Raw genomic sequence first — 22,407 nt, 5'->3', positions numbered from 1 at the left:
GGTAGGGACACAGAACATATAGCATACATTAAAAAAACAATACCAGTATGTGAGCAAAAAGGAAGGAAAGAAACACTAAGACAAGTGCACAGGGGCTAAGACATTAGCACAATATTGCCATCCTGATGTGGATTTGGAAATAATTTGACAAACCATCACAGTGTCATCCAGAGCAGCTATTTAATCTCATTTAAAATAATAAATCCGAGACAAAGCCTTAATTATTTTATAAGTCACTTTACTTATCTGTTTGTTTGTGTTCTTTGTGCATTTAAGGGATTTAAAATAATTTAGAAAATCAATCATAAACATGATGCAGGAGAGTTTGGTGTCTTTCCACTTTGGTGTATGAGTGAGAGTAACCAGAGTCTGAAATATTAGGTGGAAGACTGCCTGAGAAGAATCTAACGTGGGAAGATGTGAATGTCATTCCAGAAATGTTTGCTTATAGAAGATGGTGAAGAAGTCTTTCCAAAGTGCAAAAAGAGCCTGGCTTATATTCAAATATCAGAGGGATTTTTTTTCGGATATGAGGCATAAAACTCACAAAGCTGAATTCTAGCCTCATAATCTCCAGAAATACTCCTGTTGAGGTACAGTGGTACTTTGAACTAAATGCTAACATCAACATACTAATGTGTGAGCAATTACAAAGCCAACACACTAATATTTAGCTGATATAATGTTTACCAAGATCACCATCTTAGTTTAAATTGTGTTAGCACTTGCTAATTAGCGCTTAACACAAAGCACAGCTGAGACTGCTGTCATTAGTTCAGCTGATATTTGGCCCTAAACTACGAAAAGTATCAGACAAATTACAAGTTTAACCTGATGTTGGTGCAACAGGAAAATCAGAGGATCATCAAAGTTATGAGGATTCATCCTCTGGGAATGATGAATGTACAACATTTCTTGACAATCCATCCAATAGTTGAGATAAACAGCTGACCTCTCCTGGGACCTGCAGACTCTGAACCTTAGCCCTCCACGAAAAACATGCATGCAAAGTCGTCATGGTGGTGATATGATATGTCAAGGCTGAATGATGTTATTGCACAATGTGTTGAGTAGATTGTACAGTTTCTGTGGAGACTGAGTGGCCCCGGACCCTCTGGCTGGAAGCCCGGCTGGCTCTTTAATACCATTTGCAGTCAGGCTGAGCAGTCTGGAGGAGCTGCTCATCTTCCCAATCAGCCAATGGAGCACATCAGGGCACTGTAATTCTGTGAAATGAGTGGAGTGGGCTAGTCTATACTTTCATTGACCTCTGTATATAAGGCGGGATGCGGCTGGCTGTACTCACTCTAAGGAGGGTAAATCTGATGTGTAAGGCTATAAAGTGTACATTTAATAAACCTCTGTGGGTATTCAAGTGCTGTTGAAATCACATGAGACACCCATTGCTGTCACTGTATGAATGATGTGGAAAAAGTCAGCGATTAATCCTAAAGGAGCTGCAGTAATAAAGCTCATATTGCAGTTCCACCTCGTGGTAAACAATGCGGCTTATCAGAAACTCAAACAGTTGATTCATTCAGAAGTGGTACTCAGAGTGCTGTGTGCATATGTGCTGTCTTATAAAACAGTCTGCGTGGCATAACATGTTACTTGGACTAAAAATTTGAGCATTATAAGAATAGGCCTAACATACTATGACATGCCCCTTTTCTAGCTTTACATATTGTGCAGTGTGTAAAGAAATGCATCAGCACCACATGCACATTGTTTGTTACCAACAATAATGAAGGTTTCACCACTGAATCATATTCATACAGGCCATGGGGCCTCAAAATATCATTCCCTGTTGCTTAAACATTTCCTGACTGACTGATCTCAACCTTTCATGCAGAGGGAGAACATTCAAAGAACATTACAGGAACTTAAAACAAGAGTAGTGCAGTTTGAAATAGTGAACAGGATATATTGGTCCCCCTCAAGGCTACACAAGGTAAAACTGAGGGACAGCCCAAATTACTGGAGGTGAGGGAGAAGCGTTGGTATGTTGTGGTCCTGCTCGGTTGTACAAACATGCTGGTCAGCCATACATGACATCCCATTCAGCCCAAGCCTGTTTGTTCTGGGTAATCCTCTCCCTCCCTGCAGCGCAAGCAGACTGGGTCCAGACATCCCGTATGCTGGGGCGGAAGCTCATTGTCACAGAATGATAAGTGATCATCCTGTCAACAGCCAGGATGTGGTCCTCGCAAACGGTTATTGTGGCAGCCCATGAGGGTCTTTCTTTTAGACTGACCAAACACGTGGAGAAATGTCATGCTAAGTTAATTACTGTGAGTGAACTACATTACTTTGACGAAATGATCTGTGAAGTAACTATTTACAACAAATTTCAGATAAATGTAGTGAGGTCAGAAGTGCAGTATTTCCCTCTGAGATGTAATCTAAGTACAGAGCAACAGAAAATGGAAATACTCAAATAAAGTATCTCAAAATTCTACAACTACTGCCCGTCAGGATTTTCGACCCTATTGCAATACTGGCGCGCTTTTGGACTACAAACTCCATCAGTGTTATGTGTAGTCGAACACTATTGGTGTATTCAGAGACCAAAACAGCCAATCAGATCGAGCGTTCTAACATGCAGAAAAAACTGAAGTTGTCCTATTTCGTCGACCGGCAACGTTAATGTCAGAGGACGGTGAGTTAACGTTATGTTGAATTACTTTTACTTGTTTTAGACGAATGTTACTTTTTCATTGATATATTGCACGCTGATATTTATGTATGGAGGATTTCAACGGGGGGAGACAGCTAATATTAACTTTTAGTCTGTCGCCGCCATTATACCACCGAAGAAGCATATCCCGCCCTCCTTCTTCGGTCTTTTCTTCTTCTTCTCCTTGTACCAGAAAGTAAGCACCACTGGCCCAAGTGGTATAAGGGGTTTAGTCGCTAGCTAACTTCAGTTCGACGCCCGCTATCAAGGAGTGATCTGATGGTTGTTTTATTAGCTCCTGAGCTAGCAAGAGAGCTAGCTACCACGCTGTTAGCCATGTTGCTAGAAAAATGGCCATCGTTGCATGTTAACACCACAGTACTGGTCAGAGGTAGTGTTAATACAGTTTGCTAGCGAAATGCTAAATGTTAGCTTTGGTTAGCCGTCGGTTGTGCTAGCTCGGGTCAGACTCCCAACAGTACGATCCAAGGAACTAACATGAGGCTTCGTGTTAGCTGGCGATTGCACGGACTTTGAGTAATTGATATTTCCCCCTCCTTATCAGCTTGTGTTTCAACATCGGACCGACAATGTGCCCTCAGTAAACACTCAAGTGTTAGCAAGCGATAGGTCAGCTTCCACAGTGCATGTTATGGAATAACATTCATGGCGTTCAGACAGATGTTAATTCCACATGTGTCACCAGGAAAGGCAAATTAGTCCTAGCGCTTGCAGGTTAATGGGTGAAAGTAGATGCAGCATTACTGCCAAATTAAGGTATAGCAGTCTTGCTACAGTGGCTGGTATCTGACCATCTGTGTCGGCACAGCGGTATAGTTTCTGCTGATAAGGACACAGACAGGCCGTGACCTGGCCAGGCTGTCATCCTAACAGGAGGGGGCAGTGGGGCATTGTTCGTATGCAAGAATAGTCGATTATACTCTGTATTTTTCTTACTATAAACAAGTCCCTTCAAAAAGACTAAAACCAGCAATGAATTGATCTTGATAACAAGGATTACCTGTGAAGCAAATACCCGATAAAGCGTATTGCTCTGTGTCACAGACTTTCATTGCCTTTAAAAACATCAGTGAGCCACACTGTTGCACCGCGTGACAGGTTACTGCATTACAATAAATATGGTTATTGAAGTTGAAGCCAACATGCACAATCCTGCTACTACAATACTCACTAAGTCACCAAATCCAAATCTCTAATCACCTGTTCCAAGTTACTTTCACTAAATCCTGAAGTGCCCTGTTGTTTTTGGATGTTAACTTTTTGGGTAAGCTGTCTTTTTAAAAATAATGAATATATAGCTTACTGAGATTTACATATTCAGTAGGAACAAATATACCCGGGGCCAAGTGTTATCAGCAGACTGGGCAAGCTGGAATGCAGTGAGAGACAGACGGATATAGCTTGGTTGGTTTTGGTCAGAACTACGAAATATTGCCATCCTAAAGTATAACCTTGTTTGCCAATTAAAATTGTCCACTACAAGCTGTGTCACACTGATGTCTTCCAGAGGTATTAATGTGTGTCTTTCAGTGGGCCTCTTTGATGTATTCTGTTTTCAAAGTAGCGCTTTGCTGGTGCCGCGTGAGGTCTGACTGGTATCCAGTGAGTGGGAAGGATTTTGTTTTGATTATAGTTACATTCAGAAGCAGCGTGAGCCAGTCTGCACTTCCAGTGGGTCCAATTACAGCACATATCTAATTGATGTTGGAGCTAAACGTCAGCTCTGCCCATGAAGTGGCAGACGGAGAGAAAGACTTGGCAAGGTCTCTACCTGAGCCGCAACCTGCATGGTCAAAATAACAATTAGCTCAGGCTCCGTGCATGGTGAGTCATCTTGGCAACCCCAGAGTTAGCCTCCTGGCACTTGCGTCCAAGCTGTTGTCTTGATAATATATGCAGGCACATCTTTTCATCAGGAGAGGGCAATGTTCACAACCTAACTTCAAATGCAATGCACTGGTGGGTAGACATCTGTATAAGGCTCACGTTGTGATATTACTTTCATATTCTAAGCATGCTGAGTGTTGTGAACTGTTTCACCTTTATCTAAATCTGTTTTGCATTGCTGCGTTTCTTATGAAATGTTTTTGGTTTCTAATCCCCTGGCAGCCATGGAGAGTTCGTCGGTGTACATGTGCTTCCCCTGCTACCAGGAGTTTAACACTCTGGAAGAGGTCCTCGAGCACCAGTTGACATGCACTGCCGAAGATGAACAGCCAAACACATCTGGAACCATTCCATTGGTACAGACTCGGGTAAATACTGGCCCCTTTTTATCACGCCTCTGTGTTTTGAGTGCGGCATCTTGAGTTTAGCCTGGAGTAGAACTGAAAAACATCAATATTGCGACGGTGCGGCCTGACATGAGACGCAGTGCGATCACATAAAAGCGTCTGAATCTGATCTTGAGAATGACATTGAAGTGACAAGTATAACTTTAGTCATAAATTGATAATGCTCTGCTGCTCCTCATAGTAGCAGTGACCTTGATCAGTGCACTTAACATTGAGTTGTTTGCAGTGATTTACTGACTCATTTCAAGGTTTTGCTGTGTATTAATGCAGTATCTGATTTAGGTGTACATTGGTGTCATTTTTATCCGGCCTACCCTCTTTGTTATAAATGGCTAAAAAAAATTATAGAAACAACAGTCAGTCTAACAATACAATTCAACATCCCCATAACTTGCAGCTGTCAAAATGGCCTTTATTATTCTTATTGTTAGCAATGCCGCGCAAATGTCACTGACAGGCTTTTATGTGTCAGTTAAACAGAGCTCGTATAGAAAATGTGAAGAGGCCTGGGCGCATTCATGATTCTCTACATTTTGAGGCAAAAATCAAAAGTCACCTTTTTGGGCCACTGATATGTAGATGTGGAAATCTTGACATTGACTACTTTTTTTTTTTGGTTGCGCTGTAACATGTACATATGCATACGTTAAACTGGCTGACAAATATCAGTATCACAGCACGAGTACCTCTGTCAGACCTCTAACTTTTACCCAGATGAACCAGTAATGGCCTTGTAGTAAGGCCTGCAGATTATTCAACAGTTTTTCTAAGTACTTAAGTGCTACCTGGAACTGCTTTCTGTTTCGCGTAATGGCAGAATAACACATTAGCACGTTGTTTATCAGAGTAATGAGTCACTAGTGAGGCAAACAGGTGTAACGGGCAAAAATGTGCCAGGGCTAAAATGGATCAATTATGGAGTGTAGACTTTAAATCAGGCTTTAAAATTTCAGAATATGCGCCTATACATGTTTTATATTTTTGAATAAGCTCTGGTCTGGCACATATTGTACATACCAGAGTTGTTGGTTGAGCTCTGTTCTGAAAGCATTGGTGAATGCAGGATTTCGCTAAGTCAGAACAGAAAAGCCTGCTTCAGGGAGAGGTTGTTTGTGGTCATAGGCTGCAGTACAACAGCAGCACGGTTAAAAGAAATATAGGCATTATTTTTGGCCATTAATTTGATAAATCACAGCGGAGGGAAACAATTGGGAGCAGGAGGGAATGACATGATAAAGGTCGCAGGCCGGACTGAGGTACAGGACACCATATTTACATGGTATCCGGCAAGGCCATCTGATTCACCAGAATGTTCCTCATGCTTCAGTGACAGTGAACAATTTGTGTTCAAGAGAACGACGGGGAACAAAAACAACTAATTTCTTCATCTTTTTCAGTGTTTGCCCTCTGTGTGCTTCTGCATGTAAATCCAGTTGTATTTGTAATGTTTCGGCGCGCAGTGAATTTGAGAGGCCTGTGGATTTTTGCATTCTTTGCTATATGTGCTGGAATATATTTTTCGGGATGGATTTCATCAAACTGCTGAGCTCTATTAATTCTGAGTTCTACGAAGAAGCTATTTGAATTGCAAAGTTGGAAAGTTGTATAATGGGACGAGTTATTCCGTTTAACTTTGACATATCGAGCTGAGTCCTGGTGGGGTACTTTTTTTTTTTTTTTTTGGCTTTCCCGTGACAGCTTCAACAAGCCCTCTGGGGTTAAAAGCAGTCTTTGGCCCTCGTTTAGCAGTCGGGCCTTGCTGTCTGAGCTTGTGCCCAGACTTCCATCCTCACAGTCTTCAACACACATCCATAAAGCACAGTGACACTCATGACAGACAAATTGCATCTTGAGTCGCCGGCGGGAAGAGGAGCGTGAGGAATGCATCAGTCAGTGCCATACTTTCTCCTGATGGATCGCTTATTGGCCTTCTCATAGATGAAACAGCTGGAGAAACACAATAAAACCTGGGTACCTTATGGCTTCCTGGACTCCACTTTGCCATAAGCCTGTTTATTGCAAGCGTTCCCACTTCATTAGTTAGATTATCATAATTTCTCTGTATTTTGTGTGACACTGCCATAAAACAATGGCTGTTTATGTCTCGAATGAATGCAAATAGCTCTTCTGACAAATGTTTCTACCCATTTCTCAGACGAGATGGAATTCAAGGGGATTTCTTGAAGGGGTCGACTGGTTATCGACCTGGCTGATTATTAGATTTGGTATTCAGCATTTATCCGGTTATTGTAATCATTATTGTTTCTATTTTTTAATCCGATTGCTGGTAAAGTCAATTAATTAAATGTGGCGCTTTGACTCTGATGCACACTGCTATCTTCCTGGCTGATAATGCTAATACACTCTGTTTTAAACATGAGCCATTGCATAGTAAGTGATGTGTTTTGTGCCATTTTGCAGTTTCATTAATTGTAATCAACAGGAAAACGTAAGCAGTGGAATAAATGGAGGACTTTGATGTAGTGCCAATACCACGGCACGTTTATTCAGCATTAAATTAGCAAATTAGCAAAAGGCATTTCCAATGACTGGCTTGGCTTAAAACAAGGCATACCTAGTCTGTTGCAGGCCACATTTTGGCCTTTGTTGTGGCTCAAAAAGTTGCATCCATAGACGATATATGGTCTCATCTTGAACCAGAGATTAATTTCATCCCCAGGTTGTTATGATCCAATAAGGTTTGATACTTAAGAGATGAATAAGTCCCTGCTTTGTCGTCTTCGCTGCCATTTTTTCCCCCTTGAATGATGACGGAAAGTCACGTTCATCTACTCACAGCAAACAACTTGATGTCAAACTCAAGAAGGTTAGAGGTTAGCGTGGGCGTTAAAGAGTTTTCTATATGATTAGATAATTCCATCGCCATCGGGAGGCACAGATGAGTGAGATTCAGCTCTTTCTTTTGTTGGGTGGAGAGGCCTGGCAGAGATCTGCTCTCCACTGAGTGCACTCCTCTGGTTTGTGCTGTATCTGGGAGTATGACTGGTTTTGTACATGCAGGAGAAATGTTAATGTCTTTTGAGTCCATTTGGTGTGTAAATGAGCATCTCTGATTACAATGTATGAGCAGCATTAATAAATCCAGACCAACTAACCTCAGTTAAATTTTCAAAAGCCTGTATGTATGCATTTTTATTTATTATAATATTATATATATATAAATATTGTAGTATTTATAGACTATTTTATTTAGGTATAGACCTTCAATAAAATGATCCAAGACCTCATTTACATTTTAATGCAGTCAGAATGTGATCAACTCAGCCAGTCCACATGTGGAGGTGGTCTTCAGTATCCACAAACTGGAAGGCTAAAACAAAAGCCATAAATCCAAACAGTGAGTGAGACACATTGAACTGTCATGATTGAGGCAGTTTCAGACGTCTTTAACCTCAACCTTGATGTTCTGTTTTTATCGTCCAGATAGATTGAGGGAGCAAATGTAAAACCCCGTGGAGCGACCCATTTAACCCTGATGGGCCTTTGATTGTTATCAGCCAGGCTGAGGCCTTATCTTGGCTGTCTGGAGCTGTGAGGAACCTTGGCTCTAAACACATGCAGCTCTAATTGACCTCAGTACCCAGACACTGAACTCTCATCCCTCATCTGCCACAAAGAATAAAATAAGATAAAAACGCAGCAGGATGAATTTCCTTGAAACAGCTATTTGATTAGTATTGCAGGGAGTCGTTTCCTTTGTTTACAGAAACACACAGAACAAGTCTATTCTTTTTTGCTCCCTTGTCTTTGCAGCAACAGGTAATAAATATATCAAGGACGGTCGCAGTCCCGCAGATTCAAGTCCAAGCAGAACACCTCGCCGAGCAGCCTGTTAACAATGCACTCAAGCAGGCTGCAGTCAGTGCAACAGTGTCAGCGGACCAGCCCAGGATTCTCTACCAGTGTGGGGACTGCGATGAACTTTTCAAGAGCCTGGACCTTTGGCAACAGCACCGTAAAGAAGGGACATGTCAGCAGTCTGCCTCTGGGAGCAACTCAAAACCCGATTCACAACCTGAGCCAGAGACCGTTGTAGTCCAGAGTCCCAGTTCAACCTTAAATGCTCTCTCGCAGGGTGAATCCAGCCAAAATCTTAAACCAGAACCAGTGGAGAAACTCATAGGAGATGAAGAGAGACAGCAAGTTGCAGATGCCTCTTCAGCTCAAAGCTCTGATCCTGCTGTTTCTGAAGTGGCTGCTTCCACCTCTAATCCAGAGGATTCGTCTTCCAAGAAGAGGGGGGCAAACAAAAAGCCTAAGCCCGAACCGGTGCTCCTGTGTGTGGACTGCGGCTCATGCTTCGGTCTGGTGTCTGAGCTAGTGGCCCACCGCAAGACCCAACATGGCTTTGAAGAAGCTCTGCACCGCTGCTCCGTGTGTGGGGAAAGCTTTCTAAACACCACCCTTTTTCTGTACCACCGCAAGCAACATCGGCAGAAAGGGGAGGAAAACGTCGGAGTGGTTCCCGAAGAAACGTCAGAGGAAGTTTGTATTCAGAGCAATGCGACTGACGACCAGGCGCAGGGTGCCACGCCCTCCACCGTCAGTGTCACCTCGACTTTCCTGCAGCCTGAGTTGTTGCTGTGCACTGAATGTGGGCAGAGCTTCAGCGATGAGGGGGGGCTGGTCACCCATCGTATCCAGAAGCACAACCTGAAGGAGCCTCTACACAGCTGCTCCCATTGTGGCGAGAGCTTCATGAACACCACCAAGTACCTGTACCATCGCCGGGAGCACCGCCTCACACCAGGGACAGAGGCGGCGGATGGAGCTGAAGCTGGCGACGAAACAGCCACCACTAAACCTCAGGATACGCCACAGAGCTCAAAGCGGCTGCTTTCCCCGCCTGCCTCTGCTAATGAGTCGAGTTCACCTCTGTCCAAGAGAAGCAGGCCCTCTTTTAGGATCCTGAGTGGTGTCAGTGCGCTCAAAGGTAAGAGGAAATATTTGTTTTAAAGCCAATTTGGCAACAAATATGACATTTGTTTCAGGATGCTTTGCCCCTTAGTGAGCTGTTTTGTATGTGTGTGTGTTGTCAGGAAACAAGGGTTCAGGCACCAAAGACGACTCAGAGAGCAGCCCTGCAGCAGACTCAGACAACACAAACCACCCTCCACCTGCCAAGCTTCTGCAGGACTGGGCCCGCACACCACTACCCCATGTTTGTCCCTACTGTGGCAAAACCTTCACCCGGCGCGTCTTCCTCCGCACCCATGTCTACAGCCACACAGGAGAAAAGCTCTTCATGTGCAAGGTGCCAATCAGAATTTATTCAAAATGTGTCCTTTCTTGAATCTGAGGATCACCTTCTTTGATGTAAATGTCTTTTATGTCATGTAGCTGACTTTGATGAGATGATGTAATGCTTTTGAAGCAGGTTAGGTTTGAGGCAGACACAATTTGAGCCTCCAGCCTCATTATATTTGACAGATTATCCAGTACAATGGAAATGCTTTTGAAAAAAATGGCCACTTCCAGCTTAATTTCTTCCCCTACGAGAAGTCCTTAAACCTGTCGTAAACGTAACGGCTGATTCTGATTATTGTGTTTGTGTAGGTGTGCACGAAGTCCTTCTCCAATTCCCAGAGCCTGCTGCGCCACAGCATGAGCCACACAGGCAACAAGCCCTTCAGCTGTGACGTTTGTGGGAAGAACTTCTCGCAGGCAGCCACCCTGAAGAGACACCAAGCCATTCACACATCGACAGTGCCGCGCCGCAAGCGTGGCCGCAAACCGGTACGGCCTCTGCCATTTTCTGCCATATGCAGCGCCCGCTCAGAACGTGCCGGTTCAGACCAGGCTCGACCTGCGGAGCCGGAGAGGCCCTGCAGTTCTGGACCAGCAGTTTTAAACGTACACATGCGGCACCAATTTGGTTTCTATACTAATAATGCCAAAACATGCTATTCTTACACTATCAGCATTTGCGATAGATTCAGAAAGAAAAGCCCTGCCACTGAAAGTCTGAGAGGTTTTTTCAGGGTGTTTTGAAAAAAAAAAAAAAAGCTAATAGAATTCATTGAAGTTAGCTAGCTATCGTAGCTACTTAGCTTAATGCCATTAAGTTAAGTGAACCACTGCGTAGGGTTTCAAAGTGTTAACAATAAAGCTCACACTGACTCTTCATTGGGTATAACCAGCGCCGCTGAGAGACCCTCTCTCTCCATGCTCTGGGTGTAACGTTGTCACCGACTCGTTTAACCTCGCTCATGCAGGGTGATGATGATCCAAAGCACTTAACACTCAACACTGCACTTCCTTTGTTCCTCTGCAATGTACCTGCCAAGTGTGCAGTCGATCAGAGAAAATCATCTCTGGAAAAGAATTCTATTTTTGGGAGATAACTCTCTGTGAAATCCTTTTTTTTGTTGACCTTGATGATTCTGTCCCTCAATGCAGGTGTGTACTCTGGACAATGAGGGAGCTGCTCATCTCTTCGCTTGTCCTCACTGTCCCTCACGCTTCAACACGGAGGATCAGCTTAACCATCACAAGTAATAACATTAACTCTTTTGGAGCATTAGTTATTCAGTGTTTGTGAGGCTGGCGTGTTGGTGGATGTGACTACATCTAACAACTTCCATTACATGCTGTACTCTATATTCTCTCTTTCCCTGTCTTATCAATATTCAATAATTTCCAACCCTGTTTGCTGCATAAATACAACAGAACCCAGGACGGATTTAGATAAACCTCCTCCCCCTCGCCAGGAGCTGTAGTAGCTGAGCCGTGTCCGACTACTGAGCAAGACCTTTAAGCTGTGTAGCAAACACGCTGACTGAGATGTCTGGGTGCCCTTGAGCCTCAGCCACATATGATTGACAGACAGAGGCCCAGTAAATTAAGATGATAACGATAATAGCCCAGGATGGGGGAAGAGCCTGGTTCTGTCCTACCTGGTTGAGCAAGGGGGGACAGGACATTGTGTGTGTGTGTGTGTGTGTGTGAATTTTATTGGCTTTGGCTGTAGCACATTGGATGTGAAATAAAACCTAATATGTCTGTAAGGTGAAAGCACTGACTTTGGGCTTTGCAGCTGTACACCTTTTTTTAATGAGAAAGATCAAGATGTAAAGTCACATCTGAAAGTTGGCACGTTTACACCAGTGTGTCATTTTAAATCCAAACCCAGCAGCACCTGTTTCTGCCATATTAGTCGAGTTAGTCAGGTAATCTGCTGGTGATGTATGCTGTGAGTCTACTGGTCTGTAAAATGCTGGAAGATGCCCTTCATGAGATGTTCAAGACGACACGATTTTTGGGCTGTTTTGACAAAAGTCCTCCTTCAAGGTCCGCTCATGATCTTTCTCCAGACTGCGTCTCAAGTCTTCACCAGCAGGTCTGGAGGAGTTTGCTCATAGGTCACCTGCTGAACAAGGTCAAGAATGAACCTCCAGCAAAGCTACTCAGTTTTCTGTCTTCATCCTCACGTTTGAGGTGACGGGACCAGCAAATGTTTGGCGCGTTAGCTTAAAAAATGGCTGAAACAGTGATGAACAAAATAGTTCCTGATTCATTTTCCGTCAGTTGACAAATCGATTAATTAATGTGTCAAGTCAGAATACACCTGTGTGTATGACTAATAACACACGAACAGCATCGCTCCGACTCATTAAAGAACATCTGACTGGGAGAAGAGGTCACCCTGACTGAAATTTTAATTCTCTCGGCTGCCTCAGGGTCAGCTGTTCCTGAAATATTGATTTCTATTGTCTATTTAACAGGGAACAGAAACGGCGTAACCTTTTGCATGGGCCTCGAGAGGTCCTTGCACATCACCTCCTGCATCCTGCCGTGCTTTAAACGACGTGTAGTTAAGCACATATATATGAACTTGTATGGAGGCAGTGTTTAGTGGAGCAGTGCATTTCATGAACTTCAGAATCATCTGTGTTTGTTCTGATTATGAGAGGCTTCCCAGGAAGAGCTAGTATTTTTATTTTTTCCACGCTGTGAAAGCAGGCTTGATGCAGCATTAGGTGAATACATCCTAACATTTCTCTCCTCCCCTAAGGCTATATCCAGCGTAACGTTATGCAATAGATAAATATAGTCTTTCATGTCCTAACTGTGACTCCTCCTAGTTTACTGCTGTTCTTTTATCTCCAGCCGTTATACTCTCAGCTAATACCCCTTATTTAACCTGAAGCACAGCTAAGCACATACTTGCTGGTAATCCCTCTAAGAGTCACATATTGCGGTTGTTGTTGGAGTCTTTATACTTAGTTGCATCATTTTTGTATGCCATTGTTCATATTACTGTGTCCTGCTCCTGTGAGACGTGTTTTTTGTGCAGTTTTCTTTCTCAGGTTAAAACAGTTCAAAGCTTATCAATGTCAGTCGTGTGCTAAGTACCGTGACTATGCGTGTTTTGTGTGTTGAACAGACTGCTCCACACCAGCCATCCGTTCCCTTGCCCTGAATGTGGAGAGGCCTTCAAACGCAGGAAAGACCTGGACCTGCACTCGCTCACTCACCAAGGTGAGGGTCCACGGCTCCGCCCATTTCTGTGGTTAGCAGGAACAGCCTGAAGCTAACAAAAACAATGTGTAACGGTCATCTGGGGTGGAGTGTTATGTCATTAAATGTCTTTCTTATTCAGCTGTTTATATCTCACTCCTTTCATCTGCGTCTGATCAGTGTTTCCATCTGCATGGTGACATTCAGGAGGATTAGAGATGAGACCAGCTGTGGTGAACACATCAAGAAACCAGATTCAAGCCCCTGTGCAGGCTCGTATTGGAAACCGATTTGATATGATGTTCTTATCAGCGCAGCATGGAGGGAATTACTATTGATTAACGCAAAGTCGACGATAAATGCCCCCATCAGCTTGCCTGGGTGGCCTATCGTATTTATTCACAAACATACATCTGTGTTATATGTGCGTTGTTCCTCCGATGCATTAGGTCAATGACTTTCCATTGATTTGCGTCCCATGTGGAACGGAGGACGAAGGTGGAGGTAAATGAAATGGGGGCGTTGGAACGTCAACCTCATTAGTTAAGCTTGAAGAGTCAGCGTGCAGCAGGGGTCAGAGGTATGTGGCTCCTCTGAGAGAGATGATTGGAGAGATTGATCCATTGATCAGTTCAGGGCCATAGGCAGAGATTGTCCTTATTAAAGGTTTAATTAGAGGGTCCCAACGGAGAGCAGAGTGGATCCTCCCCGCTGGGATAGACGGGACAGATGGTTAGCAGATTGTCGGCAAGACGTTGGCGTGATGACCTATGGACATGCTCGTGAACCGTCAGTGTCAGCGATTTCTCAGCCAGGTTTTCAAGAGCGACCCAGAGCGAGTCTGGTTTGCTTTTGCAAAACACAACTAGGCCACCAGCTGATTAGAGCAAAAGTGATTAGTGGATGAGCCATCCGATGGAAAAGTAATCTGCAGCAATTCTGACAATCAATTAATCACTGAAATCAAGTATCTGTGCATTTGAAATGTCCAAAGTTCAGGGGAACGGCATTTTGTAACATAATGAAGTTGTTCTGAGGTCAGATGATGCATAAAATCTCTAATTCATAGACCGAGAGTTGGAGGAAAACTTTCTTTTCATTGAGGCAGTGAAAGCAGGAGCACAGCGTGTTTGAGACGGAGGTCCTTTGGTACAACAAGACGTTCTGTGGGTATTTCTAACATGTCAGAAAAGAACTGACTAACTAACTAACCCTAACCCAAACCTAACCCTAACCCTTTAATGTTTTACTTCATGTGGGAAACAAATTGAGTTTGGGGTGGGCAGTATGACCTGAAATGTGTTTCACAGTGGTGGTATTATATCACAGTATTACAACACTAAAAGGCGTTCTTCATTCAAAACATGATTCTCATTCTGTTGGCAATGTAAGGGAACATAAAGTAAAAAAAAATCAAAAACGATGTGTTTATTGGCTCCAAATAGAAATGAAAATGAGGTATAGGCCTGCAGAATGTCCCATAATGTTGGTTAATTAGTTAATGTAATGCGATTCATTCTCGATAAGGGGCAGGATTAGACATCTCAACAGCATCCATTTGGCAGAAAACTCAAACTATGTTATATAAGTACAACAGTCGGGGCGTCGTGGGACAGGTCTATGAAGTACATTTACATACGGCAGCAGCAGACACGGCATGCAGCAGAGGGGGCTTTGCTGTAACAACAAAACCAGCTGAGCTTGTGTTGCAGTATGAAGTGTGGAGATAACATTAGGTCTGGCTATGTGAGACTACACAGAAAGCCGCGTGAAAAAACAATTACCCACATCCAAGCAACTACTCTGCTTATTTAATTGGCTTCAAATGAGGCTCCGCGTTCACACAGCTTCTCTCGACTGTCCCTCAATATTAAATACTCCAACACTGCTCCAGCGTGTGGGTGTACAATAGACGCTACCAGCCACATTAGCCGAGGAACATGCTAACGCCAAATTCAACAGGCTAACCAGCAAAATAAACAGAACATCAACATAAAAATCTCAGCCATCAGACTATTAGCACGGCACGGGAGCCGTCGCGTAGTGTGAATGCAGCGTATGACCTCCTGTCTAAAACCTGACTCTGTGCCGTTACAGACAAGCAGCCGGCGACGTGCCCTCACTGTTCATCCCAGTTTGTGAACCAGGCAGTGCTGGAAATCCACATGCAGCGCTGCCCCACCACAGAGGAGGAGAAGAACGCGGGCCGTGGACGCGGTCAGGGCCGGGGAAGATGCACCGGACAGGTTGAGAGCACAGAAAATCATGAAAATAATGTCAGGATTGTTCAGCAGACAGATTTGAAAGAAGAACCATGTGGAGTGAAATGTGTTGACATGAAGCTAACAGTCCAGGCTGAAAGGAAATGTGGTGTTAGCAGAAGGGGGGCGACCTCCAAAAAAAGGTCCCCAGTCGAGTCAAACTGTGACGTTGTAGTTACGTCTTTGTCAGACCTTTTCTCTTTTCATTAAGATTTGTCTTCTCTCTTCATCCCTCCGTCAGATTGAATGTGACCTATGTGGACACCGTTGCATGACGCAGGAGGGCCTGGACCTCCATCGGTTATCCCACACAGGCCAGACGCCTCTCAAATGCCCGGTGAGGCCTTGCCGTCGCCGATTCACCTCCAACAATGCCCTGGAGGAGCACGTGCTGGCCCATTTCCAAGGAACGCTCAGCAAGTCCAAAAACCGACCCCGTTTCCGCTGTCAGATTTGCCTCAAAGAATTTTCCTACAATTCCACCTTCAGCGTTCACATGAGGACACATACTGATGAGAGGCCCTTTGAGGTGAGAATGGCGCCGGTGTGTGCGTTTGCATAAAAAGGGGATTTCTCTCATCCTTCTGAAACATATTTTGTCCCTTTTATACAAGTCTTTGAATCCCTTTAACAGCCATATTTCAAATTGAGCCCTGCCTCACCCCCCATGGTCACACCCATTGATAGCTGTGGCCATCTCTCCAGTTCTGGACCACGGCCATTTGTGCAGTGTGTGTCCTGCGGGTGTTTCCTCCCTCCCTGTGTACCTGTGATTAATGGCAGGGCTGAGTTAGGGCCTGTCAGCTCCCCTCTGTGCCTGTTACTATTCTGGGACTCTCTCTCTCTGCCGCTCTGGTGACGAGGCAGGACATCAACTATGGACCCACCCGAGCCCATCACAGCACGTCCGAGTGTAAAAATTGATTTAATGTTTGTGGCTTTACTTTGAGTCATATCTATCAGCCATGCTAAGGATGGAGGTTCAAGGAGCACTGGTCCTCAAACACACGGGCGGTTGTGGGGGTGAATTTTAATTTAAATCAAATACACTGTGCTTTCCTCAAGGAACACCTGTATTTGCTGAGTATATAAAGAGCTAACTCAACAGGGAAGGTAATTTTATTAGAGTATATCTCACAGAGATACTGAAACTGACAACAGGGATTACAGTTTCAATCTGAGTGTCCCCAGTAGGAATCAAAGCAAAGTCACTCTTTTGTATTGCTTCAGGTTTAATCAAGTATCTAGTTGTAGTTCATTGTCTGCGCTCGGGCGGTAACAAGCAGAGAGCGAATGTCAGGGCGGCAGAAAAGGTGCAGCTGGAATTGTTCATGTGATTGCTTTATTTTGGAACGGCTCTCAGCTCACTGCTAGCATTTCTGTGTGGTGCCCACTGTTCACCGGGCAGAGCTGCAGCAATACATCTGTTAGACTGTCTGATAATTAACCATTTATTCAGTAAAAATGCTAAGTACTCACTGGTTCCAGCTTCTTAAATGTAAATATTTGTCAGTTTCTTTGTCTCTCTAATGCACCTTTTCAGCTGCTTTCTGATGTGTTACAGAGTCTGAACAGGTAATTGATTAATAATTGCCAGATGAATCACTCATGAAACAAGTTGTTAGCTGCAGTGTGAGGCTTCGTTTTTATTGCTTTCTATCTGTCTTTCCCCATACCCTGCTCTCTCCGCTCTGCCTCTACAGCAGCCAGAAGTGCTGCTTCGGCAGAAAAACATAAAGAACGGTCTCAGAAAATATTAATTGCAGCTGAGTTTGTGCACTGGCGCTGTTGTGAACATAACTTGCCACCCTCTTACCTTTTCCTGTGTTGTCTCCACTTCCCCATTCTCCTCTGTCCCTCCACCAGTGCACCACATGTGGGAAGCGCTTCCGCCAGCTTCCCCATTTGCAGGACCACGAGCGCATCCATAGCGGCCTGCGGCCTTTCTGCTGCTGGATTTGTGGCAAGAGTTTCAGTGTGGCCGCCCGGCTGACCGAGCATGCTCGCACCCACAGCGGGGAGAAGCCCTACCCCTGTTCCCACTGCCCTGCCGCCTTCCGCTCTCGCTCCAACCTGGATAAACACATCAAGCTGCACGGAGACCTGCCTCTTGATGCCGCTGAGCAGGCGGCGCGCGCGGCAGAGGCAGTCCAGGTCCACAAGGTGCTGGAAGGGGCCAAGGTGCTGTCGTCTGTGGCCGCCGCAGGGGAGATCGATTCGGGTGCAGTGCAGACCATATATGTACTGCAGGGGGCCGAAGGAGCTCCGGAGACGGTCATGATCCCCTCTGATCAGCTCAGCGGCATGGAGGGCACCTCGCAGGTCGTCATCCTGCCCTCCTCTGTCCTGGGAGCTCAGGGCATCAGTGTTCCCACTATCACCATGGACGGAAATGAAATCACCATGGTGGAGACTAGTCAGTCACCACAGCACGCCATTGAGTTCATTGTGGAGGAGACGGTATGAAGGCAGAGAGGAAACTGTTGAATAAAACAAAGACAGTAGAAGAAGAGTTTAGTTGAGAGTATAGATTGTTGATGGAGTGAAATGTTTGATAATTGAAGGATTGCCAGTTATTACCTTATTTGTATATAGTTTTATAGGTTTCTAAGCCAGTTCCAACCAAGGACCCATCCCGCTTAGCAGCACAATTTTACCTTCACTGCTGTCTTTTTCTCTTTTTTTGCAGAAAGTGAACATGAAGCTAATGAATCAAAGGTTGATTCTCAGAATGTACCCTAAATTAATCTCTCAAACTGATTGAAAAACCGGTTGTAAAAGCGACCCTTGATTGTATACAGACGTGTATTTACAGCCCCTATTTATTAGGTGAAGACCGGTGGTGGCCCGTGAAATGTCTTCTGCTTTCCTTATAATAAAACGCTTCAGCTTTCACACTTGCGAACGTCCATCATTTTATCAGGTGGATGACATGAGGGCATTGCCACCATCCCATCAGCTGGGATGGACTTTATAGGTCTCGCTCTAAATTGCCACTTCTGCCTTTTGACAAACAATATGAGGTCTGAGAAATACACAGACCCACTCAGCACACGTGCAGCCTTTCAAACCGCTCTGTCTCACACGCTGATGTTAGCGGAAGGCGGAACGAAGTACAATTGTTTGTATACATCAACCGTAATGTTCTAATAATTTGTAGGACATTATGTTATTGATTTGTTTCGTGTGGTAATTAAATACAATAATAACGGGGATATGGCACGATTTATGATGATTTAGCTGAAGTACAGCATTATGCAGTGGCAAGTAGTGCAATGAAATTATCCAGCACTTGCTGTATAGTTATCAAAAATAATGATCCTATTTGTATCTGAATGGGAAGAGGCATAATATGATATAAGTTTTGCCGGCGCTGCAGTCGCCCATTATAGGCTTCTAAAGCGCAGTTTATGGCTGTCTCCCACCCAGTGATTGCTGACAGGGGGGTTTGAAACCACACGCACACAGAAGCACTCAGTCTTAGTTTGTTTTCATGTCATGGAGGGAGAAATGCTGATGATTGTGCGGGGAACTGAAATGGGGAAATGGCAACGTTTCTGCAGAGTGAGAAGCACATCAGGAAATAGGAGGAGCGAAAAGAAGCCGCTGCCAAGAATTTAGATGCTCTTTGTTGCTTTTCTCAGAGAGTCAACAGGCAACCAATCGATAAATACATGTTTTTTCCCCCCTTCCTAGCAAATCTTGAGAGCTGATTTTCTGGTGGAGTGCCTTTTATCGTACCTGCTGCCTAACATTGAGACTGAAAAACACGCAGCAGACACACAGATGTGCAGTGAAATTGTTGATGCTGAGGGTGAAATCATGAGACTCGTGTGCTTCAGGGAAGCACTATAGAAGTGTGTTTGCTGCACAGAAGACAATATATTGTCCATGTTCATTCCTGAGCTCTGACTTAAGCTTGTTTTGTTTTCTGCTTTTCTTCCTTTTCTTCTTTCCCACAATGATACAGAGACTTAAAATCCAGATTTAAATTCCAGTCAATAGCTTAACTCATGGCTGTAAGTGTGTTTTTGTTTACCTCATTCCATGGTGTCAGTTGACAGATCTGATTTTCCATGCACTGTGTCTTGGTTGTTCAACAGCAGACTGTAAATATTGGGATAGAGGATGGCGATGGTGAAACAAATCTAACTGATTTCAGAAACGTTCATGAAAATGGAACATTTGCTGTAACCGTCGATACGTAAATACAGCTGGTGCTTGATGCATAGAAATGAGAGTAGATGCAGAAAGAAGTAGCTGTCATTTTTCAGAAAGCTAAACTGAATCATGATGATGTAACCCCACACCATCATGTGTATAATTCAGTGTTACATAAAAAAAAACTTGGAGTGTTTAGTCATGATAGTAATGACCTTCAGAGCGGCTACTTTTTAAAATACTTTCAAGGATGCCTTTATTACAAGAAAAACCCTCAAGTGCACTGGAATTATTTTTATGTTTCACTGAAAACTGGCATGGCTGGTGCTGAGCAGAATAGCTTTTCTGTTTTGCATCTCGCTGATGAAAACACAAGCCAATATACAGTAAATGAGTTAAAATCATGCATGTACACAGCTGAGAGGAATCTGAACCGCTGTATATGCTCGTGTGTGATGATTTTTGCAATTATGCATTTAAATTATTCATGGCATTGATAGGCTGTAGAGGCAGGCAATGAGAAGAGGGTTTTTATCTTTTAATACAACCAAATGAAACGGACAATTATGCTGATATGATGTGGGCCTAAAATAACCATCCGATTTAGGAATGTCATTGCTACAAATGAAAATATGAGGAAAGAGCACATGCAGGAGCTGCTTTCACCCTGGGCATCCCTTTGATTCTCACCTCTTTTTATATCATAAACACTAAAAATACCCAAGCGACCCTCAGGAGAATGTGCATATTCAGCTCTCACAGCAGTAAACCCGCTGACATCACAGTGTCCCGTGCAGGTGGAGGACACCACGAGCTCCGTTTTTGGCTTACACCTCCAGGTAAGGATGGCTGCTATAAAGTGGATACACAGGTTTATAGCAGCTTTAAGTTGCTTCACATTTTAAGTGCAGCTTTTAAAAAGTGTTTGTTTTTTTTTTCCTGTGGTCAACGTAAAACATCTTTGTCAGATGCGTTCACTCTAACGCAAACTTAGTGCCAATGCTGGCGGCAGAAGACGGGCTGTTTACCGTGAAGTTAGCTAACAATGTATCCATCCGCACTGTTAGCTAGCATTAGCTATCGTTATGCTATGTAGGTTTACCGTTAAGCTGTTATCCATTGTTTTAGCTAAACGTTTCCTCCTCTCACCCATTGCTGTTTGCTTTTTCAACAAATTGTCCTTTACTTTTAACTGACGTTGCTGATATTTCAACCGTATAGCCATCATTTTCAGCAATTTCAACTGTTCAACATTTAGCACGCTGAACCGTTTACCCATTTGTGTGGCTAACCTTCTGCCCCTAACCCCATTTTGCTTTCAGCTATTTCAACCATTTCTGTTTTTTCTTTAGCTGTTTCAACCTCTTATCCATTCGTTTGAGCTATTTCAAGCATTTATTCATAACTTTTAGCAAGTTCAACCATGAAGCCACTATTTTAGCCAAGTATCTTGTCCATTTCTTTTAGCTGTCGCTCCTTAATCTGTTGCTTTTATCAATTTCAGTTTAACTATTTCAGCTTCTCTGCTTTCCTTGCTAACCAACGTTAGTTTTCACACACATCTTCTTCACCATTTGTCATTCAAATCAAAATTTATATTTTCTCGTATTAGCACTGAGCTGCTCCACTTTCTTTCCGTTGACACCCCTGATAACTGCAGAGGCACCCCCCTGGAGTGAAGGTAGCCCTGGTTTGTAATCCAGGTGTAAACCCTTGTCCTAAAGTTTTACTTCCCATAACAAAAATAACACCTAAGTGCAGTACTATTATAATGTTAATTATAATAAGAAATGTTATTAGTAAACACAGCTGTATTATCAGTACTCTTCCCCTTCCTGTTGAAGATAAACTGAAGCTTTTTCAGTCTACAGTATGAGCTTCCAGCACAGTATTGCTATAATAATCAGTTTGAAAGGTACAGACAGTGTTAGTGCAAAACCAGGCTACAATATCCTGGAGGTATATTATAGTAAATCATTGGAAACAAAAACACAGAACACTACAGTAAACTTCTACACAATCACTGTACACCCATTAACAACAGAGTCTCCGAAGGACTGTTAAAGTCCTGCTTTGCTGATGGCTTTTTTATTGACATCTTGCAAGAGAGATGCTGGGCAAAGCTTTTTTTCCCCCAGTGTTTGATGACACATGTTGGCACTGCTGAAAAAGACTGAAAATGTTATCATGGAGCCGTTTTCTGTCATTGAAAATTGCAGTGTCACTGTGTTATCTTTACATGCATGTGTGGTATACCGTTAAGTGTTGTACAAGCAGTCTTAATGGATGAATTGCTGTGTTTTTATACGACGCTAATAAACTTTGCCCCGAGTACTTCAAGCGAATCAAGTCTGAGGTGTGAAAGAAAGGCAACTGATTTCATCCACTTCTTAAACGAGGAACTTAACTAATACTGCGATATATATATCTGAAGGGAGGCAGTGTGAATATCACAGCAAACTATCATGTAGCCATTAAAGGTCAGACATTTTACCAGTGAACATCACATATG

The 22,407-nt window shown here is 43.6% G+C and overlaps 1 protein-coding gene across 2 annotated transcripts; it reads left to right on the top strand.

The window, feature by feature from the left end:
* Nucleotides 1-2,605: 2,605 nt before the first annotated feature.
* Nucleotides 2,606-18,629, top strand: znf574 (zinc finger protein 574). 2 transcript variants are annotated; one of them, XM_076737903.1, is made up of 11 exons: nucleotides 2,869-4,522; nucleotides 4,615-4,657; nucleotides 4,808-4,953; nucleotides 8,767-9,946; nucleotides 10,053-10,267; nucleotides 10,570-10,749; nucleotides 11,413-11,507; nucleotides 13,400-13,494; nucleotides 15,571-15,719; nucleotides 15,976-16,263; nucleotides 17,601-18,629. In XM_076737903.1, the coding sequence occupies exons 2-11, from the start codon at nucleotides 4,645-4,647 to the stop codon at nucleotides 18,198-18,200; spliced, it is 2,961 nt and encodes a 986-aa protein (XP_076594018.1). In that variant the 5' UTR covers nucleotides 2,869-4,522; nucleotides 4,615-4,644; the 3' UTR covers nucleotides 18,201-18,629. The 2 variants fall into 2 exon arrangements, with proteins under 2 accessions (XP_076594017.1, XP_076594018.1); XM_076737902.1 differs by lacking the exons at nucleotides 2,869-4,522; nucleotides 4,615-4,657 and adding an exon at nucleotides 2,606-2,659.
* Nucleotides 18,630-22,407: the final 3,778 nt, after the last annotated feature.

Source organism: Chaetodon auriga, chromosome 8 (assembly GCF_051107435.1).
Source record: "Chaetodon auriga isolate fChaAug3 chromosome 8, fChaAug3.hap1, whole genome shotgun sequence".
Lineage (NCBI taxonomy): Eukaryota > Metazoa > Chordata > Actinopteri > Chaetodontiformes > Chaetodontidae > Chaetodon > Chaetodon auriga.
This window is presented reverse-complemented; position numbering and strand designations above follow the sequence as displayed.